General features: G+C 44.0%; 1 protein-coding gene across 3 annotated transcripts in view; it reads right to left on the bottom strand.

Moving 5' to 3' along the window:
• Bicc1 (BicC family RNA binding protein 1) overlaps window positions 1-26,724 on the bottom strand; it is a 194,190-nt gene extending 167,466 nt beyond the window's left edge. For all 3 annotated transcript variants that reach the window (XM_055599006.1, XM_055599005.1, XM_055599007.1), the window contains exon 1: window positions 26,473-26,724. In XM_055599006.1, coding sequence (XP_055454981.1) covers window positions 26,473-26,662 — 190 coding nt within the window. In that variant the 5' untranslated portion in view covers window positions 26,663-26,724. The remainder of the gene's footprint in view (window positions 1-26,472) is intronic.
• Window positions 26,725-26,732: the final 8 nt, after the last annotated feature.

The raw sequence follows: 26,732 nt of genomic DNA on the forward strand, positions 1-26,732 counted from the left end.
AAAAAAAAAAAAACCAAAAACAAAAACGGTTATTTCCTGGGCTAGGGTGGCACGAGTGAGTAGGAATTAGGAATAAATTGGTCAAAGAATACAGAAGTTGAGTTAGGAAAAAAATAAACCAAAGACATTTACTGTGCAAAGTGAGGACCACAACCAATAGGAGGCAATGTCGGGGCCAGCAGGAGGGCTCCGTGCATACGGATGTTTGCCACACAAGTTGGGTGACCGGTCTCAACCCCCAGAACCCGTGTGAAGGTGGGAAAAGAAAAGAAACTCCATAAAGCTGTCCTTGCCTTCCACATACGTGTGAACACGAGTTACGTACCACACCTACACAAAATGGTGCCATCCGTGCAACAGGAATGTTACTTGGTTGAGGGCAAGGTGGAGAAAGAACTGGATAAATTCATATGAAACGCAAGTAACTGGCTCTTGCCGACACAGAGCTCAGTAAAAAGAGCCAGGCTAAAAGGCCATCCACCCAACAATTATATTGATACACTGTGTACTTGTCAAAACCCACCGGGAACAGGGCAGACCTTAATGTCCACTGTAAGAGATCAGCATGCTGGAGTTGTAGACTCCTGGATGGGGAGAGAACGCTCATGAAGGAAACTAGCCAATGGGTGAAGTATAAATTCAGTGAAGGGGAAAGACAGACCAGATGAAAGCATGTGTGTAGCTTAAGGCAAAGAAAGTATGCACTGAGCTGATAGAACTGTTGTTCATGGAGTGTTAGCCAAGAATTCCAAGACCGATATATACTGTACTCTGAGTTAAACAATAAATGAATGCAGATCATGGGAACCACCATTGGAAGCCAGGGGGAACACTCAAGTGACCCACACCGTGGGAGATTAGAGTTAGCGCCTCATTATAAGTCATGTTTGGCAGACTGTAGCTACAGATGGAGACTATCACAAATCCGTATAGAATGGTCTTACAGACACTATCCCACTATCTCCCCACCTGCTGTGTCAGCTAGAAGGGACCTTAAGAAACACATCCCATTAGTGATGAGAACACCAGATCCCAGCTCTAATGCCATTTTCCCAACAGGACACTATGCCTCCTTTGAGCAACAAGACCTGGGATTCTACAGAACGCCACAAAATAAGAAATGTGCTCAAAAACAAACAAAGGGATCCGTGATGATGATGGTGTGCCAAAAGAGGTCACAAGGGTTAAAACAAACCACCAGAGCAATGAAATATGGAAACAGTGATGACTCAAGTCTAACAAATACTTATGGCTCAACAGCAGCCTATGACCCCAGAGCTGCACAGGAGCAATTAAAAAAAAAAAAAATCAAAAACACACTGCTCCACCAGGCAACCAAGACCTGCAACACTAGGAACAGGCCATAGGTCATGTCCACTGTATTCACTCTTGGGAGAATGTCATTTTATGACATATGGGAGAGCAACCAAACACACACACACACACAATTGCAACCAAGGTTCTTTCGCAGAGTACCTGGCCAACACGCTTCAGGATTGGCATCTCATTTAGAGCCAGACAAGCGTGAGGAGAGTCACAGCTCAGGGGGAGTCTGGGACACATCAATGCAATGTGCTGTCCTGGGCAGGATTCTAGAATAAAGAAAGGAAAGGATGGAGTAGGGGGAAGAGAAGGGATGTTGGGGGTGGAGGGAAGGGATGAGTCAAGAGCAATGAAGGACACCTGGGTGAACTATGGACCTGAGATGAGGATAATGTCTTGTTATGGCTCACTGATTAATGTAAAATGTGAGTAGCAAGGGGATAATTAGATATGAGGTACTTGAGGAAATCTAGTAATTTTAAATCTACTTTGATGAATTACAAACTCATGCCAATGGAAAAAATAAGCTTTCAAATGTGCTTAGTTAAATTGGTATTTGGAGGTGTAATGGAGGCTTCTTTAAATATTAAAAATAAAATAATTTATGAGGCAGAATAAAGACATTTTTAAGCCTGTCGTTTTTTAAAAAAATAATCTACACATCCTCTGGGTTACAAAACTGTAATACTGATTCTTTTTATGAGTATCTGAAACTACTGATATGAGAGTCATATCAGTCATAAAGTACAATAGCAAGTGAGTGTTTTCTTCAAGAAAAAGTGTGGCCGCTGCCTGGGCCTGGGTTTTTGTTTGTTTGGTTGGTTGGTTGGTTGGTTGTTGTTTCCATAATGAAGGGGCTGTTCAAATCTCAAGAGTCACGGAGATAGGTCTGAAAGACATCAGCAAACCAGTGGTGGTGTGACGTTACATAATAAACGTTTCCATAATCTGAGCTTGTTGCCAATAATAAAAGTTGGGAGACTGTTTGTAAGCATATAAATTCTACTCCCTGGTTTGAACAGTTGGTAATTCTGTCCACAGTAGACCCACAGTGCCTCGGGGCAGCAGTGAGCTACGGAAAGTGTGGCCTCTTACCATAGAGAGATTGGCACCAACTAGATTAGAGAACAGACTAGCCCAAGAAGCCACACGAAACACAGTGCAATTCCCAATGGGCATGATCCAAATAAGCCAACAGAATATTCAATTTTAAGCGTCCTATCTAATAAAGCAGTTATGACAGCATACCAAATCAACTAGTGGCCATGGCGTTGTCATAAGGACAGAGCAAAGTAAAAAAAGAAAAAAAAAAAAAAAACAACTCTATTTTAATATTTTGGTAGATTTTCTGTTTTGTTTTATTGCTTTGTCTTGGGGATTTTGTTTGTTTGTTTAACTTTGTTTTGGTACTGATAGTAGGTGGGGTGCTTTTTGCTTTATTTCTCTGCGGTTTTGTTTTGGTTTTGTTATTGTTTGCTTTTTGGAGACAAGGTCTCACTGTGCAGCTTTCTCTAGTCTGGAACTCAGTCTAGGCTGTCAGGAGATCCACCTGCCTCTGCCTCTGAAGCATGTGCCACCATAGCCATGTGCTCTCTCAAGCCTTAATAGTGAATGATTTCCAAACACACCTACAGAGGATACACTCTGACACTGTAGCACATTCTTGGAGTGTCTTGTAAACACTGGTCACATCTGTCTAAACAGAACACAACAGATACAGATTGGCTACAAGCAGGATGCTTGATATTTAAGACTCCACGGTGGAAGAGGGCACTTTTGCCCTTACTGCCTTAGTTACACACAGACTTATTCCGTTTGTGGTTCTCTACTAGGTCTCTTGGAAGTTCAATTCTAACTTTAAAACACTGGCTCTAATTTTTCTAAAGCATCAAGAAATAATATTGCAAAGCAGACGCCAAAAACATAAGTGTGCACTCATTCTGCAAATAAAAATTCTGAAAAGCCAAGAACTGTTTTGTAACAAAACCACAGATAAAGTTTTAAATAAATTCCCTTAAAATTTGTTTTCACTAAATGTTAATATCTGATGAAATTTTTCCTCTAAATATTTAAAATTAGTAGAGAACTGGGAATCATTTTGTTTTTCAAACCTAGAAATTCTACTTTCAATTAATAGCAGAATGGTAAGATGCTCAATCCTTATTCAGAAAGGCAAATGGGACAGGCTTCAGAAGAGGGAGAAAACAGTGAACAGGACAGGAGCCTACCACAGAGGGCCTCTGAAAGACTCTACTCAGCAGGGTATCAAAGCAGATGCTGAGACTCATAACCAAACTTTGGCCAGAGTGCAGGAAATCATATGAAAAAAGAGGGAGATAATATGACCTGGAGAGGACAGGAGCTCCACAAGGATAGCAACAGAACCAAAATATCTGGGCACAGGGTCTTTTCTGAGACTCATACTCCAACCAAGGACCATTCATGGAAATAACTTAGAACCCCTGCTCAGATGTAACCCATGGCAGCTCAGTCTCCCAGTAGGTTTCCTAGTAAGGGGAACAGTGACTGCCTGTGACAGGAACTCAGTGTCTGACTCTCTAATCACCTTCCCCTGAGGGCAAGCAGCCTTGCCAGGCCACAGAGGAAGACAATGCAACCAGTCCTGATGAGACCTGATAGGCTAGGATCAGATGGAAGGGGAAGAGGACCTTCCCTATCAGTGGACTAGGGGAGGGGCATGGGAGGAGATGAGAGAGGGAGGTCGGGATAAGGAGTGGATGAGAGAGGGAGCTACAGCTGGGATACAAAGTGAATAAATTGCAATAAATAAGTTAAAAAAATTAAATATTAAAAAAATAGCAGAACAAACAATATGGACCTTCCCACTGACTGGGACACACACTCAGAAGCATTAGAAAATCATCAAAAAACTAAGCCAGCAACCAATGGGGCAACAGACAGCTGAGATGGTGAGGCTCTCCACTGAAAGTATTTTCCATGAGAACAAGTGCTAATTCTGGGGACAGTAACATGAGTGCCCAAGTCACCCCGTTAGCAGACTCTCCACCAGAGGCCAAAGAGCCAGGCATTGGGGCAATGTAAGCTAAGGTTATATAAATAAATGCAATGCGATTCCCAAGGTGACTGCCGTCAACAGACGTGAAGAAAAACCAAATCTCATCCCCAATCAAGGACACGGACATTAAACCACGAGGAAGCACCACTGCACTCATGAAATAGTTCTAATCAGGAAGACTGACAATACTCCTTATGACTCGCAAGTTTAGTGAGCAAATGGAAAGCTCTGGTTTTGTTTTAGAGCAAGCTGTTTCTGAGAAAGCTCCTCACTGGATGGCCCAAGCTGACCCAGAATTCTCTACAGAGCCCAGGCTCAGGACTTCAAACTTGCAGCAATCCTCCAGCGTCTGCCCTCTAGTGCTGGGATTTTACAGGTGTGAGCCACCATACCTGGCTGGAAATTCTTATTTTTAAGGAGAGGGTACAAGGCGGTACCCTTAGTGAATAGGCAGTATTCACTAAAGCTAAGCATATTCTTGGCACATGCCTTGTTTTACCCCTCTTAGGACCAAGAGACATCAGCCTCCAAACAGCTGTGTACAAGAACACTCACAGCTGCTTTGTCCCCAACAGCCAAAGATAAATATGACATAAACGGTTGACCATAGTGAAACAAATGAACCCCAGCATGTTTATATGTTGGAATATTCCAAACACAAAAGAACAAATGTGCAACAGTAAACATGCCAGTTTAGATGGGAGAGAACCCTTCAGACTTATTCAAGACACTGCATGGGTCATTTTATTAGGTCAAAATTAAATATCACGAAAATCTGTTCGTAAACTAGTTACACACAGCAACACCCACAAATCTCAAATTCAGAATGAGAAAAGCCAGACAAAACGAATCATGTAGTGTGGAATTTTGTTTATGAAGAATAAAATCAGACAGAGTACTTAGGGATCCACATCGCTACACACAAAGGCTATGACAAAGGAAGCTACCTCAAAACTAAGGCAGCGGTAATCATCTGAGATAAAAGAGTGAGCAGGATGAGAGCAGGTCTAGGCTGGGTACCATATTTTCTTCTTTGGAATAAGAGCTCATTCATGTAGCTCAGTATCCAAATGGGTTCCCTAGTAAGGGGAACAGGGACTATTTCTGACATGAACTCAATGGCAGGCTCTTTGACCTCCCCCACCCCCAAGGGAGGAACAGCCTTGCTAGGCCACAGAGGAGGACATTGCAGCCAGTCCTAAAGAGACCTGATAAGCTAGGGTCAGATGGAAAGGGAGGAGGACTTCGAGTATCAGTGGACTTGGAAAGGGGCAGGGAAGAGATGAGGGAGGGAGGGTAGGATTGGGAGGAAATGAAGAAGGGGGCTACGGCTGGGATACAAAGTAAATAACCTGTGATTAATATAAAAAAATAAAAAACTGAATAAATCAAAACAACAAAAACAAGAGCTCATTCATTAAGCCACATCTTCTGTCTGTGTTTCATACGTGTGTTATTCTTCACAATCTAAAATCTAGAAACAAAAATCTCAAACCAAATTGAAATATCTTATAATATTTAAAAACAAAAAAACAAAAAACTGTGGATTTGAAAACTCTCGCTATAAAAATGGCTAACGCGATTAGCACAAGCCCCGAAGCAGATATTCACAAAGAGCACTCATGGTGATGTACAGAAGAACTCTATTCCTCAAAAACACAGCGTCACCAAAGTCTCTAACTCATAAACACAATAGACTATCCCTTACTACTTTATAAACGTGAAATTAGTTTTTAAAACTGATCACTGAAGTCTGTCGAAGAATATTTAAGTGAACATTTCTGAATTATGAAGTCTCACGTGAATCAACGCTCGAAAAGTTTTTACACACCTGGGCATGTCTGAGTTCCTAGACTATCAGACAACTCAGTGTGACTGGGAAATGCAAGCACCAGCCTAACGACCCTGCTTTCCTGGGGGTTTTGTGTGTGCACTAGTGCCTGCACATGTATGTATACATACGTGAGTGGGGAGTGTTTGCATGTGTGTGTGCGTTCATGTGTGTGAATGCACTTGCCCAAGCATGTATGTGTGGAGACCGGAAGTCAACGTCAGGGACTTCCTCTCTTGGTCTCCACTGAACCTGGAGCTCAGCAACTGGCCTGACCGGCTGGCCTCTGAGACCCTAGACTCCATCTAAGGCTTTCTCTGCCCCTCCTCTAGCTTGGAAGTCATCAATGTGTGCCACCGTGCCTGGCTCTTAGATAGCGCTGGAGATCTGAACTCGGGTCACCATGCTTTCAAAGCAAGCGTTTTGCCCTCTGAGCCATCTCCACAGCCCTTGCTTTCATTTTCTAAACTGAAACCCATTTGTCAGGCCAGTTTCACAAAATTCATTCTTAATGTCTAAAAACTCAAGTAGCCACAGAACCTTTTGCACTCAAGATTAGCGTTTCTCAGGAACAACACTAATCCAATGGCCACCAAACAAACAGTCCTCCTCCTCGCCACTAACTCATTTTCCCCAACCGCCCAGTGCTCCTCACCCACCGGGACCCACAGACACCCAGACACCTCAAGCAGGGCAGAGGGGTGGTGCTGAGGACCACCAAACCTACCCTCACCAGGCACTGAACCCCTGAGGGCAAAATGAGCAAGGGCAGTGGAAAAACTGGCCATCTGAACACATCTGTTTCTAATCTTCAGAAAATTTAATTTCAACATGTGGACTTTTGAGACTTTTTTTTTTTTTTTTTTTTTTCATTTTCATGCTGGATGAGAGTGGGTGGGTTGTCTCTGACTCTGCCTTTCCGATGGATCTGTCATTGGGCTCCGCTGCCGATACAGATGGTGCAAACTCGGAGAGGCCTCAATTAGGAAGTCTGAGGTTTATTATGCAAAATAGGGGCAAAGGCCCAGAGTCCACTTTATGTGTCTAACTGCTTCATCCCCACGTGTGATTGTAAATTATCTCTTGAGAAATGAATCCCAACACTCACAGAAGAGGCAGAGGCAGGCGGATCGCTGTGAGTTCGAGGCCAGCCTGGGCTACAAAGAGAGTCCAGTACAGCCAAAGCTACACAGAGAAACCCTGTCTCAACAAAACCAAAAGAGTATTACGGTGTGTGTGTGTGTGTGTGTGTGTGTGTGTGTGTGCGTGTGCGTGTGCGTGTGCGTGTGTGTGTGCGCGCGCGCGCGCGCACGCCAGTCCCAGAAAAGGATATTTAGCATCTCCCTGTGTCTCCCTACCTAATTCCCTTAAAACAGGATCTCTCACTGAATATGAAGTGTATCTGTCAGTTAGGCTGGAGGCCAGCAAACCCCAGATACTCTTCTGTCTCCACCCCACCCCCTTGCCAATGCTGGGCTATGGGCACACACAACTTTTATGCTAGTGCTGGAGATTCCAATTCATATCCTCGTGCTTAAACAGCAAGCACTCTCACCCACTGGGCCATCTCTCAGTCCCACAAACTCACAGCTTAAGAGATTTTAAGAGAGTAAAAAAAAAAAAAAAAAAAGAAAAAAAAAGTATTAATTTTGATTACTGTGAGCAAAAGAATTCTCCCAAACTTCCCAAATGACTTTTCTGAGAATAAACGATTAAGGCTCTATGTAGTAAGTTCACCTACCAGTTATACAGAAACGTGGGCTCCAATTGCCACCACCACCAACAACAACAACAAATTAAAATAAAATAAAATATTTAAGCGCGAATTGATACTGCTGAGCATGCATATCCTGGTTTGTAGTGTGATAGCAAAACACATTTAGTCCAGTTCCCTAGAAGTGCCATCAGGTAAGGACCACAAAACCAGTTGCAGAAACAAGTCTAGAAGACATAAACCCAAAAACCAAAGTGTCAACAGGTGTTCTTTCCTGGGACCATGAGAGAGAAGGGTCAGTTCCGTGTACCAGTTGGCTACAGGAGGCTCTGCCTGTCTCTCACACTGCCTTCCCTCCGTGCATACCTCGACAGCCATGGCGGCCATGTTTACAGGGCCACCCTCAGACATTAACTTGGCTACCTCTGCAAGGCCCCATCTCCAGTGAGGTCACATGGGGAGATACAGGGAGCTAGAGCTGAATGTCGGAGACACAATCCAACCTGTAACACACGTGGGCTTGTGTATGGGCACACACAGTCACACATGTCATGTCTAACTGCACATGGATACCTGGCATGTCTGACCAGAACCTCATCAATTCTGGAGGGCTCAGTCACGCTGAGCACCGTCATCACACTGTGTCTGAGGTCGGCTGCATCTGCTCTGTTCATAACCTTTTTTCTACTTTCTTTTTTTTTTTTTTTTTTTTGACACATAACAAAAACCACCCATATACATCCATGCTTTGAGACTAGAGAGAGCTGCTTTAGGCTAAGCAGACTAAAATAAATGCTGAAAACAGAACATACTTTCCAGTAGAGGTAAAGATCACAGTGTAACCAGGAGGAATGTGCAAGCCAGCAGAAACTGAGCTCAGTGGTTGAGCCAGACCATGATAGTCTACTTGAAAAATACAGAAATCCGAGAAAGTGGTTCTGGTACGATTGTTAGCTGTGGAACTCGGGCCGGCTTCTCTCAGCTGAAAGTCACACAAATCCATCTCCTGTGTTCATTTTTTTGAAAGAAATGTCTACTCTGCACATTTGGATTTGAGGGCTTAAAAATAACTGAATTCCTTTTCCTGCTGTGGGCTCCTCGGCCCTGAATGCAAAAGCTATGATCCAGGGGGCTGACTTAGAAAGGTGGGCTTTCTGCAAGTCTCCAGAGGAAATCCTCAGAGATCTGGTTTCATTGCAGACATAATTTCATCCTTACAAAATATCGAGTCTTCTCCTTCTTCTAAACTAGTGATGGGTGAACTCTTCAAAGTGCCTTCTTCCAGTTTAAACAGCTTTTATGGAATCAGCATAGACGTCCATCATCAGACGAGAGGGTCGTGAAAATGTGATACATACACACAATGGAAACTGATCCGACCGAGAGAAAAATGCAACTGTGAAATTTGCAGGAAAACGAATGAAACTAGAAAATATATTAATTGAAGCGATCGAGGGTCGAGAAGACAAATGCCCATACTGTCTCATATGCAGATCCTGCCTTCTGATTTACAGATATGTAAGTTTATGTGTGAATGAGTGTGGACAGAGGTCAGAAAACTAGAAAGGGTGGGCATGCAGGCAGGAGGAGAAGGGCAGTTTTAAGGATGGGGTACTAGAAAACAGGAGAAGTAGAAAGGGGAATAGAGAGGGCAGAACAGAACAGGGGTGGGAGTACGAGCAATGAGGGAGGGAGGGAGAGAGAGAGAGAGAGAGAGAGAGAGAGAGAGAGAGAGGAATCAGCCAAACTAAGCATGTGTTAAGCTAATATAAGAAAGCCTGATACTTTGTAATGCTAATTGAAAAATAATACCAAACTTACTTCAAAGATCACAGGAGCATACAAAGAATTTGCTAAGGCAAATCTGTTTTGCTTGAAAAAAATGTTAATGAGGTTATTTTGTTTCATAGGGAAAACCATGTAATATAAACTTTACCATCTTAACTATTTTAAGTGTGTAGCACAGCAGCGCTTACTGTGTGCAAGAGATCTCAGAGGTTTCTTCATCTTGCAGCATTAAAACTCCACCCCCAGGGGCCGCAGAGAAGGCTCGGTGGTTAAGAGCGTGTACTGCTCTTGTGGAGAAAGGACCCCAGTTCATTTCCCAGCATTCACGCTGGACCACTGACTGACACTCCAGTTTTAGGAGAACCAAAATCCTCCCCTGGGCACTGTGAGTGTACGCACCCAGGCATACCTTCACACAGATACACAGAGACAAACAGAAAATAAATTCTTCAAAAACCATGTCCATCAAACAGCTCTACTGTTTGCCTCAGTGTGTGTGTGTGTGTGTGTGTGTGTGTGTGTGTGTACATGTGTATATGTGTGTAAGTGTATACGTTGTGTACATATATGTGGATGTGTGTGTGTGTGTCTGTATTTTTTTTTTCACTAAAGTTAAAATCACCTCAGGTGAAAACGAGTGATTTTATTCCGACCTTATCTAGATGCTTTCTAGTTTAGAAGTCTATAGTCATCAGCAAACTTATGGTCTTCATTAGGGCATTTTCATACATGTATCTCTTTCTCTTGCCTGATTGCTCTGGTGAAAACTTTTAGTTCTACATTAAGTAAAAAAAAGTAGAGGGAGAGAGAATCTTACATTGTTCCTGAACTGAGTGGGAAAACATTAGTTTTTCATCATTGAGAGTAACAGTGGTTATGGTCTTTCTCACACTCTGCTCTCCTCCCCTGACCTCCTCTCTCAATTGCTGTGGGTTTTCACATGTGGCCTTTATTATATTTGCGTCATTCCTTTCAATTCTTACTCACTTGAATGTTTTATTGTGATAGAAAACTTGGTTTTTTCAAATGTGTTATTCTGTATCAATTTAAGACAATTATGTGTTGTCTTTCAATGTGTTAAAACAGTATTATAGTGATTTTCATATGCTGGCTTATTCCTGCATTTCAAGAATGAATCGCACATGGTCACAACATGTGACCTTTTTGATGTACTGTTGAATTCCATCTACCCAAATTTTGTAGCAATATACACTAGGTTCCTGTCCGTGGGTTTTCTGCAAGATCACTGCTTCATTTGTGTTTCACAATGATGCTTTCCACCACAGTAAACTTGGAAATATTTCCACCTCACTGATTTTTGGGAAAATTTTCAGGCAATGCCAATTAAAAATTCTGGAAGCTTAACTCAGTGAAGCCAACTCATCTTGGAATTTTCTGTTGGGAAGTTTTTGTTTGTTCCTAGTTTAATCTATTATTAGATCTGTTCAAATAGTGTGGGGTTTTTTTTTTCATAATTCTGTCTCAGCAGATTTTAGATTTCTACAATCTTCAAGGTACATGACTGCTCAAGGTTCCCTGTTATCACGTATGACCTTTCTATTCGTGTGGCATCTGTTATGTTTCAGCTCACACACCTGAGCTTTCTCATGATTTTGTTGCTAAAGGCAGCTAATGCAGTTTTCATTTCACTGTCTTCAAAGAAACACATGATGCTTGCTTTGATCTTTAGTTTTCTATTTCATTTGGTTATTCCCTGATCTTTCTTTTCTTTTTTTCTTCTCACCAGCTCCAACTCAAGGTGGATTTGTTTGTTTGTTTCTGTGTGTGTTTGCATGTCTGTGTGTGTGTATGTGTGTGGTTGGTTGGTTGGGGTTTTGTTTGTTTGTTTGTTTTGGGAGGGTGGTTTTGTTTGTTTTGTTTGTTGTGTTGCCCTTCTTTTCTTGATTCCTGGACTGTCAGCCAGCCCACCAATTTGAGTTCTACATTCTTCCTCAGTGTAGACATCACTGATCTAAACTTCCCTCCTACTGCCTTTCCTGGGTCACAGACTTTCCTAATATAACAATTTTCACTTCAGTCTTCATCAAGAAACCTTCTAATTTCCCTCATTATCTTTCATTTGAAACACTGATCCTTAAGGAGGGTTTTGCTCTCTTCTATACACTTCAGGCTTTTTCAGCTTTTCTTCGCCGACTGCTCTCTAGTTTCATTCAACTACAATCAGAAAAGACAACTGTTATGACTATAATCTCCTCAGCCTGCTAAGAACAGGCATATAATATCATGCTCAATCCTAAAGAAAGCTCCTTGTGTCCTTGAGGAAAACCTGTTGTACAGTTTGTACAGACAGGATAATGCTTTCTGTAAGTCTGTCTGGTATAATTCACTGATTACATTCAAGAACTCCACTTCCTTGTTCCACCTAATTATTAATGTAGAATATTGAAATCTGCTGTCATGCCACTGTCTATTTCCTCCTTGATAGGGTAATCATCTACTTTATATAGTTCAGCATCTGTTGTAAGGTTTATATGCACTCCTAGTAAAAATATACTATACATAGACAGGCCTGCTTATTATCATATATATATGTAATATATTATAATATAACACTACATCCTATATAAAAAGAATTGTATAATTCTTTATCTTGGACAGTTTAGGCTGACACCTATGTGGCCACCTTGTTCTCTTCCATCACCTTCACTGTGAAATACCTTCTCCCCCACCTCCCACTTTCAGCCTCTGAACACCCACTTATATATAAAAAGTACACTGTCCGTCAAGGTCAGAAGAGGGTGTCAGAGGTTGTGAAGTCCCGAGTGGGTTACAAGAACAGAACCTGGATCCTCTGCAAGAGCAGCAAGTGCTCATAACTTACTGATCAATTACTACATCTCCCTCAAGCGGCTTATAACTGGGACGATTTCCCACTTCTATCGTGTTTTATTGCTAAATGCTAGATACCTGATGGGACCAAATACGGTTTACATAGATAACGCCTCCCCCATGCTCACTCACTGATACCATTTTATTGTGGCAATCTTTTTATTTGGGCAAAGAGCGCAAACAATATTTTACTAAATTGCAAGTCCCTGGAAAAAAATCATTTTAAAAATCCTACAGATCTGTAATAATTTTGTTTCATTTCCCCATGTCAGCAAATTTAATTTTGAAACCCCCTGGAGGGATGCAGGCAGTAGCTCAACCCGACGGCCTGTGACCCCAACAAGAAGGCCTGGAGGTTGGATCCCCAGAGCCCACACAAACACCAGCGCTTGCAGAGGTTGCCGAGAGACAGATCTCTGGCGTTCCACAACCTGCGTGTCAAACCAATGGGGTCACAGAGAGAGCCCGTTTCAAAAATAAAGGTGGTGAATGACTGAGGAAGACACCCAATGTAAACCTCTGTGGCCTCCATGCACCACACACACACACACACACACACACACACACACACACACACAAATATGTACATATCACATGAACACACACATACACATGTGACAGGAGAGACTGCTCTATGGTTAAGAGTACTGACTACTCCTCCAGAGGACCTGGGTTTGATTCCCAGCACCCACATGGTAGCTGACAATTGTTTGTAACTCCAGTTCTATGGCATCCAACACACTCTTCTGGCTTCCACAGGCACTGCCCACTTGGTGCACAGACACACACACAGGCAAGACATTCACATGAATAAAGCAAAATAAACCATTTAAAACTTAATAAAGAAAAACATTTTTTTAGAAACCTGCACTAAAGCCATTTCTTTACATGACCGCTTCTGCACCACTCAAGCTAAGCACATTTTCTAACTTTTTCAAATGAAATCAGTACAATCAACCAGTTGATAGAAGGAATCTTGCCAGAATATTGGCTTTGCTGTAAATGATATTATCAACAACAGCCAACAAACCTCGGAACACCATTAAAAAGGGCCAGCTGAGAAGAGAGCAAGGTACAGATCAGTAGTCTTCCGCGACAGCTGAGGAAAATACTAAACAGCTCTCAATAATTCACTGAAACAGTTACGAAAGCAGCTGAGATCCAGACAAACTGGGATCCCTATGCCACACAATGACAAAATATTAGCCACCAGGCACAAGCGCTGTCCCCAGGAAACCTGATAACTGGACTCATTGGCAGAAGAAAGGGAAAATGTGATGAGATGATGCTACACAGGAGAGCTCGCTCTCTGCTGTCATGTAACACAGGGCGTCAACACCAGCGGGCGCCAAGTACGGTTTACTCAATTACTATAGAAAGCCTGAAACGAGCTGCCACCCAGCCCACAGGATACAGGATGCTGCCAACCTGACTACCCAGAAGCCAGGATAGAGGACGGGTGGTTCGCTCTCTTCTAAGCACAGGATGCCACAACACAGGACACTCCAGCTATCCTCCTGGGAGAGGTACACACGGAGGCAAATTCCTGCCAATACCACCCACGGAGCTCACTGACTGAGTGAGAGCCTACTCAGCCTCCAGCCAAACTTCAAAGGACGGGTGGGTCTGCAGTTTCCACCCTGCAGAAGACTTGGAACACAGGGGCTTAAAGAGGTGTTGAAGGGGCTTCCCACCCAAAGCCCTGAGGGTCTGTCCAAAACAGCGTATCAATGGCGGCGAGAGCCAGCCATGAACCCATACCTAACTGCTAGCCAGCACTGTCCTAAGAGAAGTGGCTTATTTCTCGCCACCTGAAAAAGACTCAGCTTGCCAACATAAAAGATGTCTCGTTTCTCAGGGTAGATGGATTATGTCATCTGACAGGTTTTTAAATTATGTTCATGGTAGCCAGGGTGGTGCCTGCCTCTGATCCTAGCTCTCGAGAAACTGAGGCATGATGACCAAAAGTCCAAAGCCAATCAGAACAACTAAAAGAAAATAAAATTTAAATCATGTTTAAACATGGATATGTGCTAGTAGAACAACAAGGCAGTCCAATGCTTGTACTTAGTTAAATATTATCTATCGAGCTTGACAGATTTTAATTTAGCACCAGCCCAGATGAGATAAAAGTATGAATTACCCAGCATTCACCTCACTTGGGTTGGCTTTGCATGTCCTCCTTCGAAAGGCAATGCTCACGTACTGGCAGTACAGTCCTCTCTACATTCACTCCAGTGAGCATGGCAGGCCACCTTGTGCGTGGAGAGCACCTCTGTCTTCTTAGGAAGCACAGCTGTCAAGTACCTCTCGAGGCCAAGTACAAGCCCTGCATTTAAAGTTCCATTGCATAAGGCTAATGCCAGTTCCATTAGCCAGAAAAGGGACAGCTGTTAATTCAAACCCACCCATGCGTCAGTTACTTTGTATATACAGCCCAGCTATTACACAGGACCAGGCTAGATGCTGGAGGAAAATAGAAAATGCATCTGAAAAACACAGACCATTCACAGGGTACCAATTGTGAGTCAGCTCTATAAACATTGTTGTGTAACCTCCACCGCAGCCCTGAAGGGAGGCATTATTATCCCCAGTTCACAAAGGAGGGAAAGACATTCTGACCAAAGACTGCAGAAGGCAGACCCTTTTGCTTACGTTCCCACCGAGAGTCTCATCCACGCCCTGGTCCAACTACCAAGATCCTCTGCATTCTCACAGGATTCAGAAAGTCCCTCACCCTGTGGGGAAGGCCGGATACTATCCCAAACCCAGATGTGAGGCCTCCACCCTACATCAGGGTCTGGACCCAACAACCCTTGAGGATAGTGTTTTCAAAATCCCCAGGGCTTCAAACTTACATAGTTTACAGCTTTGCTTGCTTATGAAAGTGTACGTCCCAGCAGATCCACATCTCCTGGGTTGTTGCCGAGGGCTGGGGTGACTGCACAGGCTGAGAGCACCGGGAAGCTTGCCTCAGATTCAGGCACTCCTTTTCCTCAGCATCCACGTGCTTGAAAACCTTTGTCCCACAATACAGTCCCCCAAAACTATGTAATAATCATGGTCACTGCAATTTGGTCTGTAATCAAAATATGGGTTTTTCTTTTTTATTTTTATGCCAAATGTGTTACAAATAATAAAACTGTGTTTCTAAAACATACTTTAAAATACAACAAACAAATCTGGGCGTGGTGGCGCACACCTTTGATCCCAGCACTCAGGGAGGCAGAGGCAAGTGAATCTCTGTGAGTTTGAGGCCAGCCTGGTCTACAAAGCCAGTCCAAGACAGCCAAGGCTACACAGAAAAACCCTGTCAAAAGTCAAGTAGTTAATAGGTTAACTTAGAAAGATCGGTGAAAAGTGGCAATCACAACTATAAGAACAACTACAAAAGCTACGCAAACAATCTATCAATCAAATCAAGAAGTAGAGACAGCACTTAAGACAAAGAGATTGCTTGTGACTATATTTCTCTTTTAAAAGTTCTCTTCAAGGGGCTGGAGAGATGGCTCAATGGTTAAGAGTACAGGCTGTTCTTCCAAAGGTTGAGAATTCAATTCCCAGCTTCCACAGGGTGGCTCATAACCATGCATAATGGGATCTGGTGCCCTCTTCTGGCACGCAGGTGTACATGCAGATACAGCACTCATACGTAAATTAAAATAAATCAATAAAGTTCTCTTCTAGAGTTTGGAGGTTTATCTCAGTGGCAGAAAGTACCTTAGCATATACAAAGCCCTGGACTTGATTCCTATTACCACTACCTACCACCACCACCACCACAACATGTTTTCTTCATATTGTGTTTTGAGTGGTATGGTGTGGTGTGTGTGTGTGTGTGTGTGTGTGTGTACATGTGTGGGAGAAGGCACAGATGTTTATATGTGTGCATATGGTGGCCATTCAACTTCAGCTGCCATTTTTCAGGCACCATCTACTCTATTTTTCTGAGATCTCTCACTGGCTTAAAACTCACCAAACAGATGAGACTAAGTGGTTAATGAACCCCATAGAGCCACCTGCTACCTCCTCCCCAACACCAAGATTGTTTTTGTTTGTTCATTTGATTGATTTGTTGTGTTTCGTTGTTGTTTTCGAGACAGGGTTTCTCTGCGTAACTGGCTGTCTTGGAACTCACTGAGACCAGGCTGGCCTCAAACTCACAGAGATCCACCCCATCACCAGGATTATAAGTGCTTGCCACCATGATATCCATCTAGGTTTTGAGCATGTGACAATCAAAACCAGGCCCTACAAACACTTCATAGCCAAGCCATTTCCTGCCCCTAGGGCACCCCCTAAAAATGTGTTTTTAAAACTATTTTTTAAAATACTTAGTAGCTATTATGTCAACTCACTAAAAACAAGTGAAAAAAAAAACTGAATGCATTCTGAATTGCAATACAGCAACGTAGACAAGCTGTCCCCTTCACAGAACTGTAAACAGCTGTGTGCTCTCCTACCAAATCCCCCCAACAAGCCACTCTAGACAACCCACAGAAATTACACTCCTGGATGCAAAGATGTCAAGATGGCTTCATGAGGAGTCAGAAACACTAGCTCCCAGTGCAGCAGAGAACCCCGGAAGACAAGACTTCTAAAGTTCCTGGAAGTATTTAACCATCTCTGATCACCTCTCATGTTTCTCAAAGCTGGGTCCTAGAATGACCTACATTTGCCTCACACTCAATGCTTTCAAGACACAGATCTCTGGCCCCGGCACCCTCCCCTTCTTCCCCTTCAGACATGAAGAATCTGGATTCTGAGAAAGGATGAAAGTTGGCTTTTTAAAACAAACTCTAGATTCTGATGTATACATATTTTAAGAAATATTGGCTCAACAATACATGCTAATCAGATAAGATGAACATTGCTTAAATTTTTCAGTGATAAAAGGCAAAAACCCCTCACCCCACACTGGCCATCCTTCTGCTTCCCAACATCTCCCAACTGTCACCTCAAATAAGACAGGCTGTCAGGATTGTGGGTACAAGAGTCAGGTAGCCTACTAACCTGCTTCTCTTCTTCCTAACCTCGACATTCTCCTAGAAAGAATTCTGAAACACTGAATGACCAAGTGTGGTGGCACATGCTTATAATCCCAGCCCTTGGGAGGCTGAGGCAGGAAAATAAGAAAGAGAGAGTGCAAGGTGGGGAACCCAAAGATCCATTGTACGATGCCCCCAACTTTCACTAGTAAGAATTCCTTCCCTATTAGAATCAACAAAGTTTTTAGGAAAGGGTGTCAGGAGCGCAACACTCACCCTACCTCGAACCTCCGTCACCTGGCACTGTGTGCGTTTCACACACTGGATCTCCAGCCCTCACAGTGTTGAGCAAGATTTTAAAGAAAGGACACTGTGGAGGTTTCAATAGATTCGGCCCCCACAGACTCATGTACTTGAACGCTTGGTCCACCAGGGTGGCACTGTTAAGAGGTGTGGCCTTGCTGAAGCTGCTGTGGCCTTGTTGGAGGAAGTGTGTCACTGCGGAGGCAGGCTTTGAGGTCTCCTACGCTCATACTATGCCCAAGGTGGCACACAGTCTCCTACTGCCAACAGACCAAGATATAGAACTCTCAACTCCTTCTCCAGCACCATGTCTGTCTGCACAACGCCATGCTTCCCACCATGATAATGGACTAAGCCTGTGAAACTGCAAGCCAGTGCCAGTTAAACGTTTTCCTTTATAAGAGTTGCCTTGGTCATAGTATCTCTTCACAGCAATGGAAACCCTAAGGGTGTAGGAGAGCCGGCAGACTGACCGCTTCAGAGACCTCTCAGGCCCAGATCCAGGGATTTAAACTGGCCCACTCCAACACCTACCCCACTGACGAGGCCTGTCCTGCAGATCGAAAGCTACAGGATCTCCATGACACAGGGCAATAGCAGGATGTTCTAGAGGAGTCCCAGTGAGGTCCCAGTATTGATAGCATAGCAGAAGCCAGAGCCCTGTACCAAACCAAGGACTCACCGCAACGAACATTTGCCAGCAAAGAAGTGTGGATGAAAGGGTACACTGCGGGACATACTGTGACACACTACAGCTTCCACAACGAGATTTTTTTTTCTTCTCTGTTGAGAGGCGGGGGTTGCAGGGTGGAGGGCAGGTACGAGGGGGAGGGGAATAGCATTGGGGTGCATGATGTGAAATTCACAAATAATCAGTAAAAAGTTTTTTTTTTTCAAAGAAAAAAATATATATTAAGACACCAAGCCTGAAAGAAGTAATTCACTCATCCCAGGCCACACAGCTAATGAGCACAGAGCCAGGATCTAAGCCCTGGTGAGGCCCTTTCTGTGTGTCATCTATCTATACTTTTCAAGTGCTCTGTCATAAGTTTGCATTTGCTCTTTAAATCAGGGGATAACCGCGGTGCGTAGCCTTCAAATCCTGTGGTTTAGAACCTTCCTATATGAGAAACGGCATCAAGCCAGTCACAAGCGGTGTCTTCTCCGTGTCAAACACACACAAAAGTGCCACTTAGTTAGACTGTGAATGTTGTCTCTCCAGGAGCCAACCTCATAAATGGGAACAGGATTTAATACCTATCCCCCCCACCCCAAACACACACACACACACACACACACACACACACACACACACACACACACACGTGATTGGAGTCTTCAGCTATCCGAAGGTGAGCATGTAGGAAGAGGATGTGCCAAGAGGGCTGAGGAGTGGCTCACTGAGTACAAACTCTTGCCATGGACGCACAAGGACCCAAGTCTGAATTCCCACAACTCATGCGTGTGCACTCACACGCATGCACACACACAACAAAGAAATGTAATTTTAAGAGTTTAAAGCAGAAGACGCAAATCTGTGTAAACGTGCAGTGTGCTCAGAGCATTTCTACTGGTGGTTTTGCACGTCTTAAACCTCGTGTTAAACGCTAATACTAAAAGTCCAAGCGTTAACTGAGCTGGTATTTACAGTCTCAGGCTTGAAGTCACCTGCCAAGAATCCATACACACTGCAGAAGCCTTCATAATTAGTATGAGAACTGTGCCCCGTCCCCTACAGTGACTAAATATTCTCCCTAAAAGAAAAAAAAAAAGTTTTTCAAGAAACAGTTTTTCTATATGTAGCCTTGGCTATCATGGACTTGCTTTGTAGACCAGGCTGGCCTCAGACTCACAGAGATCCGCCTGCCTCTGCCTCCTCGAGTGCTGGGATGACAGACACACACCACCGCACCTGACTTCTATACATTCTTCTAGGAGACCTCTATTCAAATAAATGCCATAAACCAGAAGTGTCAACTGGCACGCTGTATTAGCTCATTCTGGGAAATTTCAAACTGAAAAGGGTGACACAGACGTGATGCTCATCCTAACAAACTACCTCAGAATGATTTCATCTTCGGGGCTAGATCAGGCTTTGTTGGCCAGACTCTGCTAGAGTGACCGTTTTACAAGAAGAAAAAAGGAGGGAAATAGGAACTGAATTCCAAAAGAAAGAGGATGGCTGGGAGGAAAGAAGACACAAATATAGTGATACTAGATGAAACAAATATTTGTATATATTGTGTCTTTTTTTATTTAAAAAAGAGCTTGAGACAAAGGGATGGCGATACAAAGGAGCATTTCAGGGATACAAGACACTTATAAGAGAGGTCGTGTGCTCAGTATCTGCTGAGGCCTCCATCTACAGCCACTTCCGGGACTCAGGAGTCACTGGGTTGAAGGAGCAGGAAGAAATGAGCATCTCTAGAAGACAGGGGCATCTCCCCCATGCAATGTTTGTTTATACATTCCTCTGCGACCACCAAGAACTCCAGTCTCGGGTTTGCAAACGCTGTCCAAAACCCCCAACACACGGAGCCTTTCGCTCCAGCCTTTGCATCTGTGCTTTGCAAACTTGAATCTTGAATCAAATGACGCAGTGTCCACTCTGACACCCGGCTTGCTTGCCTACTTCATTCACAGAGGGTAAAAAAAAAAGAAGACATCTTCCCAAGACTCCTGAAGAAACAGTGGCCAAAGGACAGGCAAGTGAACCTTCAGGAGACAGTGTTCATTGTCACAGATAAAGGTAGAAATTTTGCCTGCACCCAGGTGCCCCTGTTACCATAGGCACAAAACAAAGAAAAGGCCATTGGCTGAACTGGTGATGCCCTGTAAGAAGGATGCCAAGCTCCCTGATGGCCTGGACCACACAATCCCGCCTTCTGTAAACTCATGTTTAGTTTGGTGTTTTTGTTTTTTGTTTTGTTTTTTTGTTTTGTTTTTTTTTTCTCTTGGCTCTGGCCAAATACATTCCTGCCTACAAAAGTCATTGATATAAAGAATTCTCCAACCATGCTTGAATTTATTAATGATCAACTGGACCAGAAACCTCCACATTTTCACAGAGATAAGACTTACTGAGAGGCTACACGTTGCTGAAAGTGCTTGTCCTACGCTCCTGGGTGAGGGGCGCATCTTCCCAGGCCTCTTCAGCTGGCCAAGACAAAGCACAGTCCAGGATGGTCTGAGAGAGGCACCTGGGAGCTTCACTGTAAACTACAAGACCTCTGAAGTGATTGCAACATAGCCTACAAGGCAACCTCAGCTTTGCATTCTGCTCTCCAGCTAAATTGCAATCATCCTACCTAATCTCCTGATTTTTATTCAAGGAAGATTTTCACCACAAAATCAAATACGTACACACACACACACTCAAAATTCACATTTTTTTTCTTTTTTTCTTTTTTTTATTTTATTAAGAGACCAAGCAGTGTTTGGTGTCTTGTTGTTTTCTTTCTTTTTTTTTTTTTTTAAGCTTTTTTGTTTTTCTTTTTGTCTAATGTCCAGTTGCCTGAATGTATGTATATATGTGCGCCTTGGGCACAGTACCCATGGAGGCCAGAAGAGGTCATCAGATCCCCTGGAGATGGAGTTAACAAGGAGTTGTGAGTCACCGTGTGGGTGCTAGGAACAGAACCTGGGTATTCCGCAAGAGCAGCTAGCACTCTCACCCGCTGAGCCATCTCTCCAGACCCCGTGTTTTGAACTCTTTTATCAATCGCAAACTGCACTGCTGTCTCCAAGTGTCAATGTGCCCCACCCTGGAACAGCATTTTACACACAACCCATTCTGTGCTTACGTCGCCCTACGATGAGGCGATTTTTTTAAAGATCAGTTTTAGTTTTTATTCATGCGTGTGTGAGGATATATGCCTATAGAAGCCAAGGAGAGCATCAGATCCCCTAGAACTGGAGTTATATGGAGTTAAATGCCCAGCAAACGTACGTGCCCAGGTCCTCCACAAGAGCAACTCTTAACGTCTGCACTCTCCCTCCCTCTCCCCCTTCACCCTTCCCACTATGGTGAGACCACCCCTGCCCCTTCTGCACAGATGAGCAAATGGCCACCTTTGTTGGGCAAATACATGTAAGAAAATACAAGTATTTTCTTGTAAAATGGTCCTCCCCACACACAGATGAGAGAGGCTCAAGAACAGAGAGTTTCTGATGGAAAGGGGGTTATCAGTCCTTAAAGAAGTACTGGACAAATGGAAAGCCTTTCAGAGAACAGAAACCACTCAAAGCAAGAACAGTCTCACCTAAGGAGGCTCCGAAGACCGCCACTTGCCCAGTCCCATCTATGAGAGATCTACTCAGCTGTACCAAAGGCTCACCTACCAACAGCTAAGCTGCCAGGGGGCCAATAATACCCTTAAAATAGCCGTGCAGGTCCATTATATGTATTTGTTAATAAACTGGACTTCCATTCTTGATATAGGAATACATACTCTATGCATCACGGCTTTTTCCTATGCATCCAGCACTGAGGTTTTTTTACAGATTGTTTTGTTTTTGTTTTTTTAATTTATGTGTATGTCTGGGTGAGCATGTCACCTGTGGTGGTAGGATCCACAGAGACCTGAAGAGGCATTCTGATACCCTGGAGCTGGAGTCACTGCCAATTGTGAGCTGCCAGATGCAGGTGCTGGGAACAGGACTCAGGTCTTCTGGGGAAGTGTCAAGTGCTCTCAACCACTAAGCCATCTATCCAGAGCCCACTGTGATATGTTATATGCGCCTTTTTCCCCCTCCTGAATGTTATAACCACTTCAAGGTTTCATAACTGTTACTAACCCTCCATTTTAGAAAGAAAGCCTCGGGTAGCATAATGCCAACAGACAAATCTTGATCTTGCCCAAAGCTTTGTACACATCCACACTGTCCCTCACGAAGCTACTGGGTTTCTTAATATTTGTCAGCTCTGACCAAGCACTAGCTAAAAAGTGCTGTTCACGTAAGCTTTCCTCTTTAAGTTCCCTTCTGGAACTTCCCCACCTTCTAGGATTTTTGCTTCGTATGTCCTCCACCTCCATAGCAATGCCTAATAAAGGATGACCAGTCACCAAACCATATGGTAAAGTTTGCTGGGTTAAAACAATGACACACTTGCTGACACACATGCGGCTCGTGGCGCTAGCCTGCCAGCCTGGTAGTTCTACTGCTCAGACAGGAAGGGATCCCAAGTTGTCCCAGCATTATGAAAACCCTACAAGGTTTCTGAAGTCTTCTCTACCCTAGAGGAAAAGCTCACTGGCTGCCAATTGCCTTTATAAGCCACACCCATATCTCCCACTCCTTTATTTCTCTGCTGAAACTGCTCAGGACTCAACCTTGAAAATGTCTATGCTTCTAAACTGTGTAGGGGGGAATTCTCAGTCTGTGCTGAACACATGTTTTGTGATGACAAAAGGGGAAGTATTCTTAAAGGGATCCCATCTTTGCTACCGTTCCCTAGCAACAACCATCACTGTACCCTATACACTCTTGACCTCTCCCTGTCTCGTTTGTAGGAACCCCTCTTTTTCACAAAGTAGAATTCATTTAACATGATTCCTGATGAAGTCTATCAAAACGCTGAAGGCTAGTTATGGAAGAAACAGAACATGGTGTTTCCTTACTACTAAAAAATGCTGGACACGGCATGTATGCCAAGGCTGAGCATGCTCATGAAAAAAACTAAAGTCCCAAAAGTAATTTCCCATGCAAAAGAAAAAAATCATTGACCAAGAAGATCGATAATTATCATCAACAAAAATGCCAGACATTCTTTATGGCTATTTCAAAGTAGTTGGTTTTTTAAAGGAAGGGGGGATTAAAAAAAAACTAGCAATTTTCCCTATATTTTGGTCTAGTGGTTTTTATGTATATCAGTTAGACTCCATGATCATGCAAGAATGGTATTTTATTTCTTTGTCTACTGACCCTACTGCCCATTTTAACCTCAGTGAATTTTTGGTCCATTGCGTAGAAGACTCTCTCTACTAATAAAAATGCGACCTATTAAAGATTAACCTGCCCCCAGGACAGTCTCTCTGAAAACAAATTCCAAGCATTATAATCACCAATTTACACTCTGAAGACTTGAGGGCCAACAACCTGACTTACCCTGGTTTAAAATGGAAAATCCCATCTACTTTTTAAGGCTATTGTGAAAAATGGTAAACTACAAATTCACAATCACCGAAATACAAACAAATGCAACCTCTCCCTATTTGACCCTTTCCAAAGGACAAGTTTTCTCCTAAAAATAACTTTTTTTTTTTTGGCCCAATTTCGGTTTTTATCTATTACTTTTGTAACTCTGAACTTGCAAACACTTTCCATTCCCTAAGTATTTGTGAACTATATCTCATATGTTACAAACTGTGGCATGGACTGGAAATGAGTTTGAGCCATGAACATTTGGTAATGTTGCATTGCAAAGCTCTTGGTATTTAACAACAGTGCAGCAAGTCTTGTTACTTAGGCATCAAATGTTTCCCTTCCCACAGAACCAGGGAGGGAGGGAGGAAGGGAGGGTGGGAGGAAGGAGGGAAGAGGGAGGAAGGAAGGAAAAAAAGAAAGGAAAAGGAAAGAAAAGGAAAGAAAACAAATCAACCTCTATTTTACGGGTGGGGAAACTGAGGTCCCACAGACATTTGAATGCAAGTCTGAGAACTCTATGGCTCAGACCTGCTATAGCATAAAGCAATTAAACACAAATTTGGCTTACCATAGATGGTGGCTGTGTGAAATCTGGTGCTGGGTGGGAAGGGGTAGCAAAATGCCATAGTGCTGGGTTCTAACCTCACCTGACTTCAAGACTTACTTTGACAACAAGGCCACATATTTGAAGGTAACTCTGGAAGATGAATCAAAGAACTTTTCAATCACTAAGTGGATTGTTCATTATGTGTAAGTTTATTAAGGCTAAACATCTGACCACTGAAAAGTGATTTGGGCCTTCAGATGTTAGAACAGAATGCCTAAAAGAGGGTTAACACTTCATATTTTCAGAATGTCCTACACATGTTTCAGTGAATCCAAAAAATGAAAATTCACTGAAAACAAATCCCCTGGAAGATCTCAGACTTTACAAGTGAGCCTCCCAGAAACTGGCATCCACTGTGGTATTTGCTCAGGGTACCCATTAAGGATGATACTGCGGAGCTCTTAGGAGTAATCAATTATTCTGTTTCCGACACAAGCAAGAAAGAGTAAGTTGAAAAGCAGTTGAAATAGATCAGCCTAGCATCTTAGGGTTCAATACAGTCTTACAAATACTTCTGCAACATAATCCTAACATTTTTGTTTGCTACTCCAAAACTAGGCAGAATCGTGGAACTAATAAGAAGGTGTCACAAACGAAAATTACTGAAATGTAACGCGGCTTCGGTTTTCAAATCCGTTGGTTTCCTACAAGGTTACATAATTTAAGGGAAAACAAGCCCCAAGACATGACATTCGGGATGTTTATCGATACAAATAAGCAACGAGGGAGAGAAGTTCTTAGTTAGACCTTCCAGAAATGCCTGCCAAGCACTCCTGATACTTATTTCCACCGAGTTATTGTTTGGGAAAACATGTTGTTCTCTCTTAAAATAACCCTCTTAATTGTTCTGAAAGCCACTGCATTTCCAGGGAGGAATAACTCGCTCCCATACTGCGATACACTGACTGATAAAGTCCAAATAAGTCACGCGGGCAGCCATAAAAGCAAGTCTGTAGACCTCCAAGTTTTCGAAGATGAAGGATGAGAGCTACCGAATGCTAACCACGCTCTCTTCCTGAGACCAGGGGACCAATCTCACGGGTCTCAAAAGTCACGCTTATTCCGGCTCCCTCATCTCAGCCTTTGGATGTGGTAGGTGAGCCACACAGGTGACCACGGGTAGGCTGGCAATGAACATTTTTAAAGGTCAAAATGACCTTGGACGTGTTACCACTCGCTCTAATCCTAACGCGATAAATAAGAATCTGCTTCCAATCCAGCGTGGAGAAAGTTTTTCTTCCCGGGAAAGTCCCAGAAACTCTATAAAGAGTTAAAAAAATAAAGAAAAAAAGATTTTTTTTTAAATCCCCAAATTATGAAAGACAAAGTCAGACTCCCACAGCTGCAAGAGAAAGACGTTTATGAAGCGAATGTAACTCAAGATGTCTTGTAGGAGCTCGGCTCCCCTGACACATGCTGTCCTCTGCATTGCCAGGACGCGGATCCCCCATGCCTGGGTGACTCGCTCCAGCCTGGGACTCCAGCGTGGGGGCGGGGGCTCCCAGCTGAAGCCTTGACATCTGCAGCGCTTTCCAGACCAGGCGACCAGACCAGGCCCTAGCTGGAGGAAGCAGATACTGACGAGGGCAGGGGAGAGACGCAGCAGTGGTGGCCAGGACCCCCAGCTTCGGGAAACCCGGCAGAGCCACGCACGCTGGGCGGTCCCGGAGCGTGGGGATGTCACGACCCAGATGTCCCAGCCGCAGCTGGCATCTTCGCAGTACGAAGAGCAACTAACTTAGGGGCGGCCGGACCAACTCGGGCCTCCGGCTCCTCCGATCGGGCGGGCTGGCGGAGTTGGGGAGAGGGGAGCGGGGGTCCCGCGCGCGGACTGGGCGCGACGTGGGCCCTCAGGAGGCGGATCGGGAGCAGGGGCATGCCTACCTTGGAGCATGGCCTCGAGTTTCTTTCTGTCCACGCGGAAGCGCTCCTCGCTCCACTCGGGGCTGTGCAGGGGCGCCGCGGCCACCAGATCGTCCTCGGAGCCGGCCACCGGCGAGTCGGTGCTGCGCTCGCTGTTGGAGCCTGGGTCCGATTGCGCCGCCAGGTAGCCGGGCTCGCCCTGCGAGGCCATGGTTCGCGCGGCGCTCGGGCTGCCGCCGCCCCGGCCCGGGCCGCTCTGGCTCGGCGCGCGCCGCAGCGCT

Source organism: Psammomys obesus, unplaced genomic scaffold, assembly GCF_907164565.1.
Source record: "Psammomys obesus unplaced genomic scaffold, mPsaObe1.curated_primary_1811, whole genome shotgun sequence".
Classification (NCBI taxonomy): domain Eukaryota; kingdom Metazoa; phylum Chordata; class Mammalia; order Rodentia; family Muridae; genus Psammomys; species Psammomys obesus.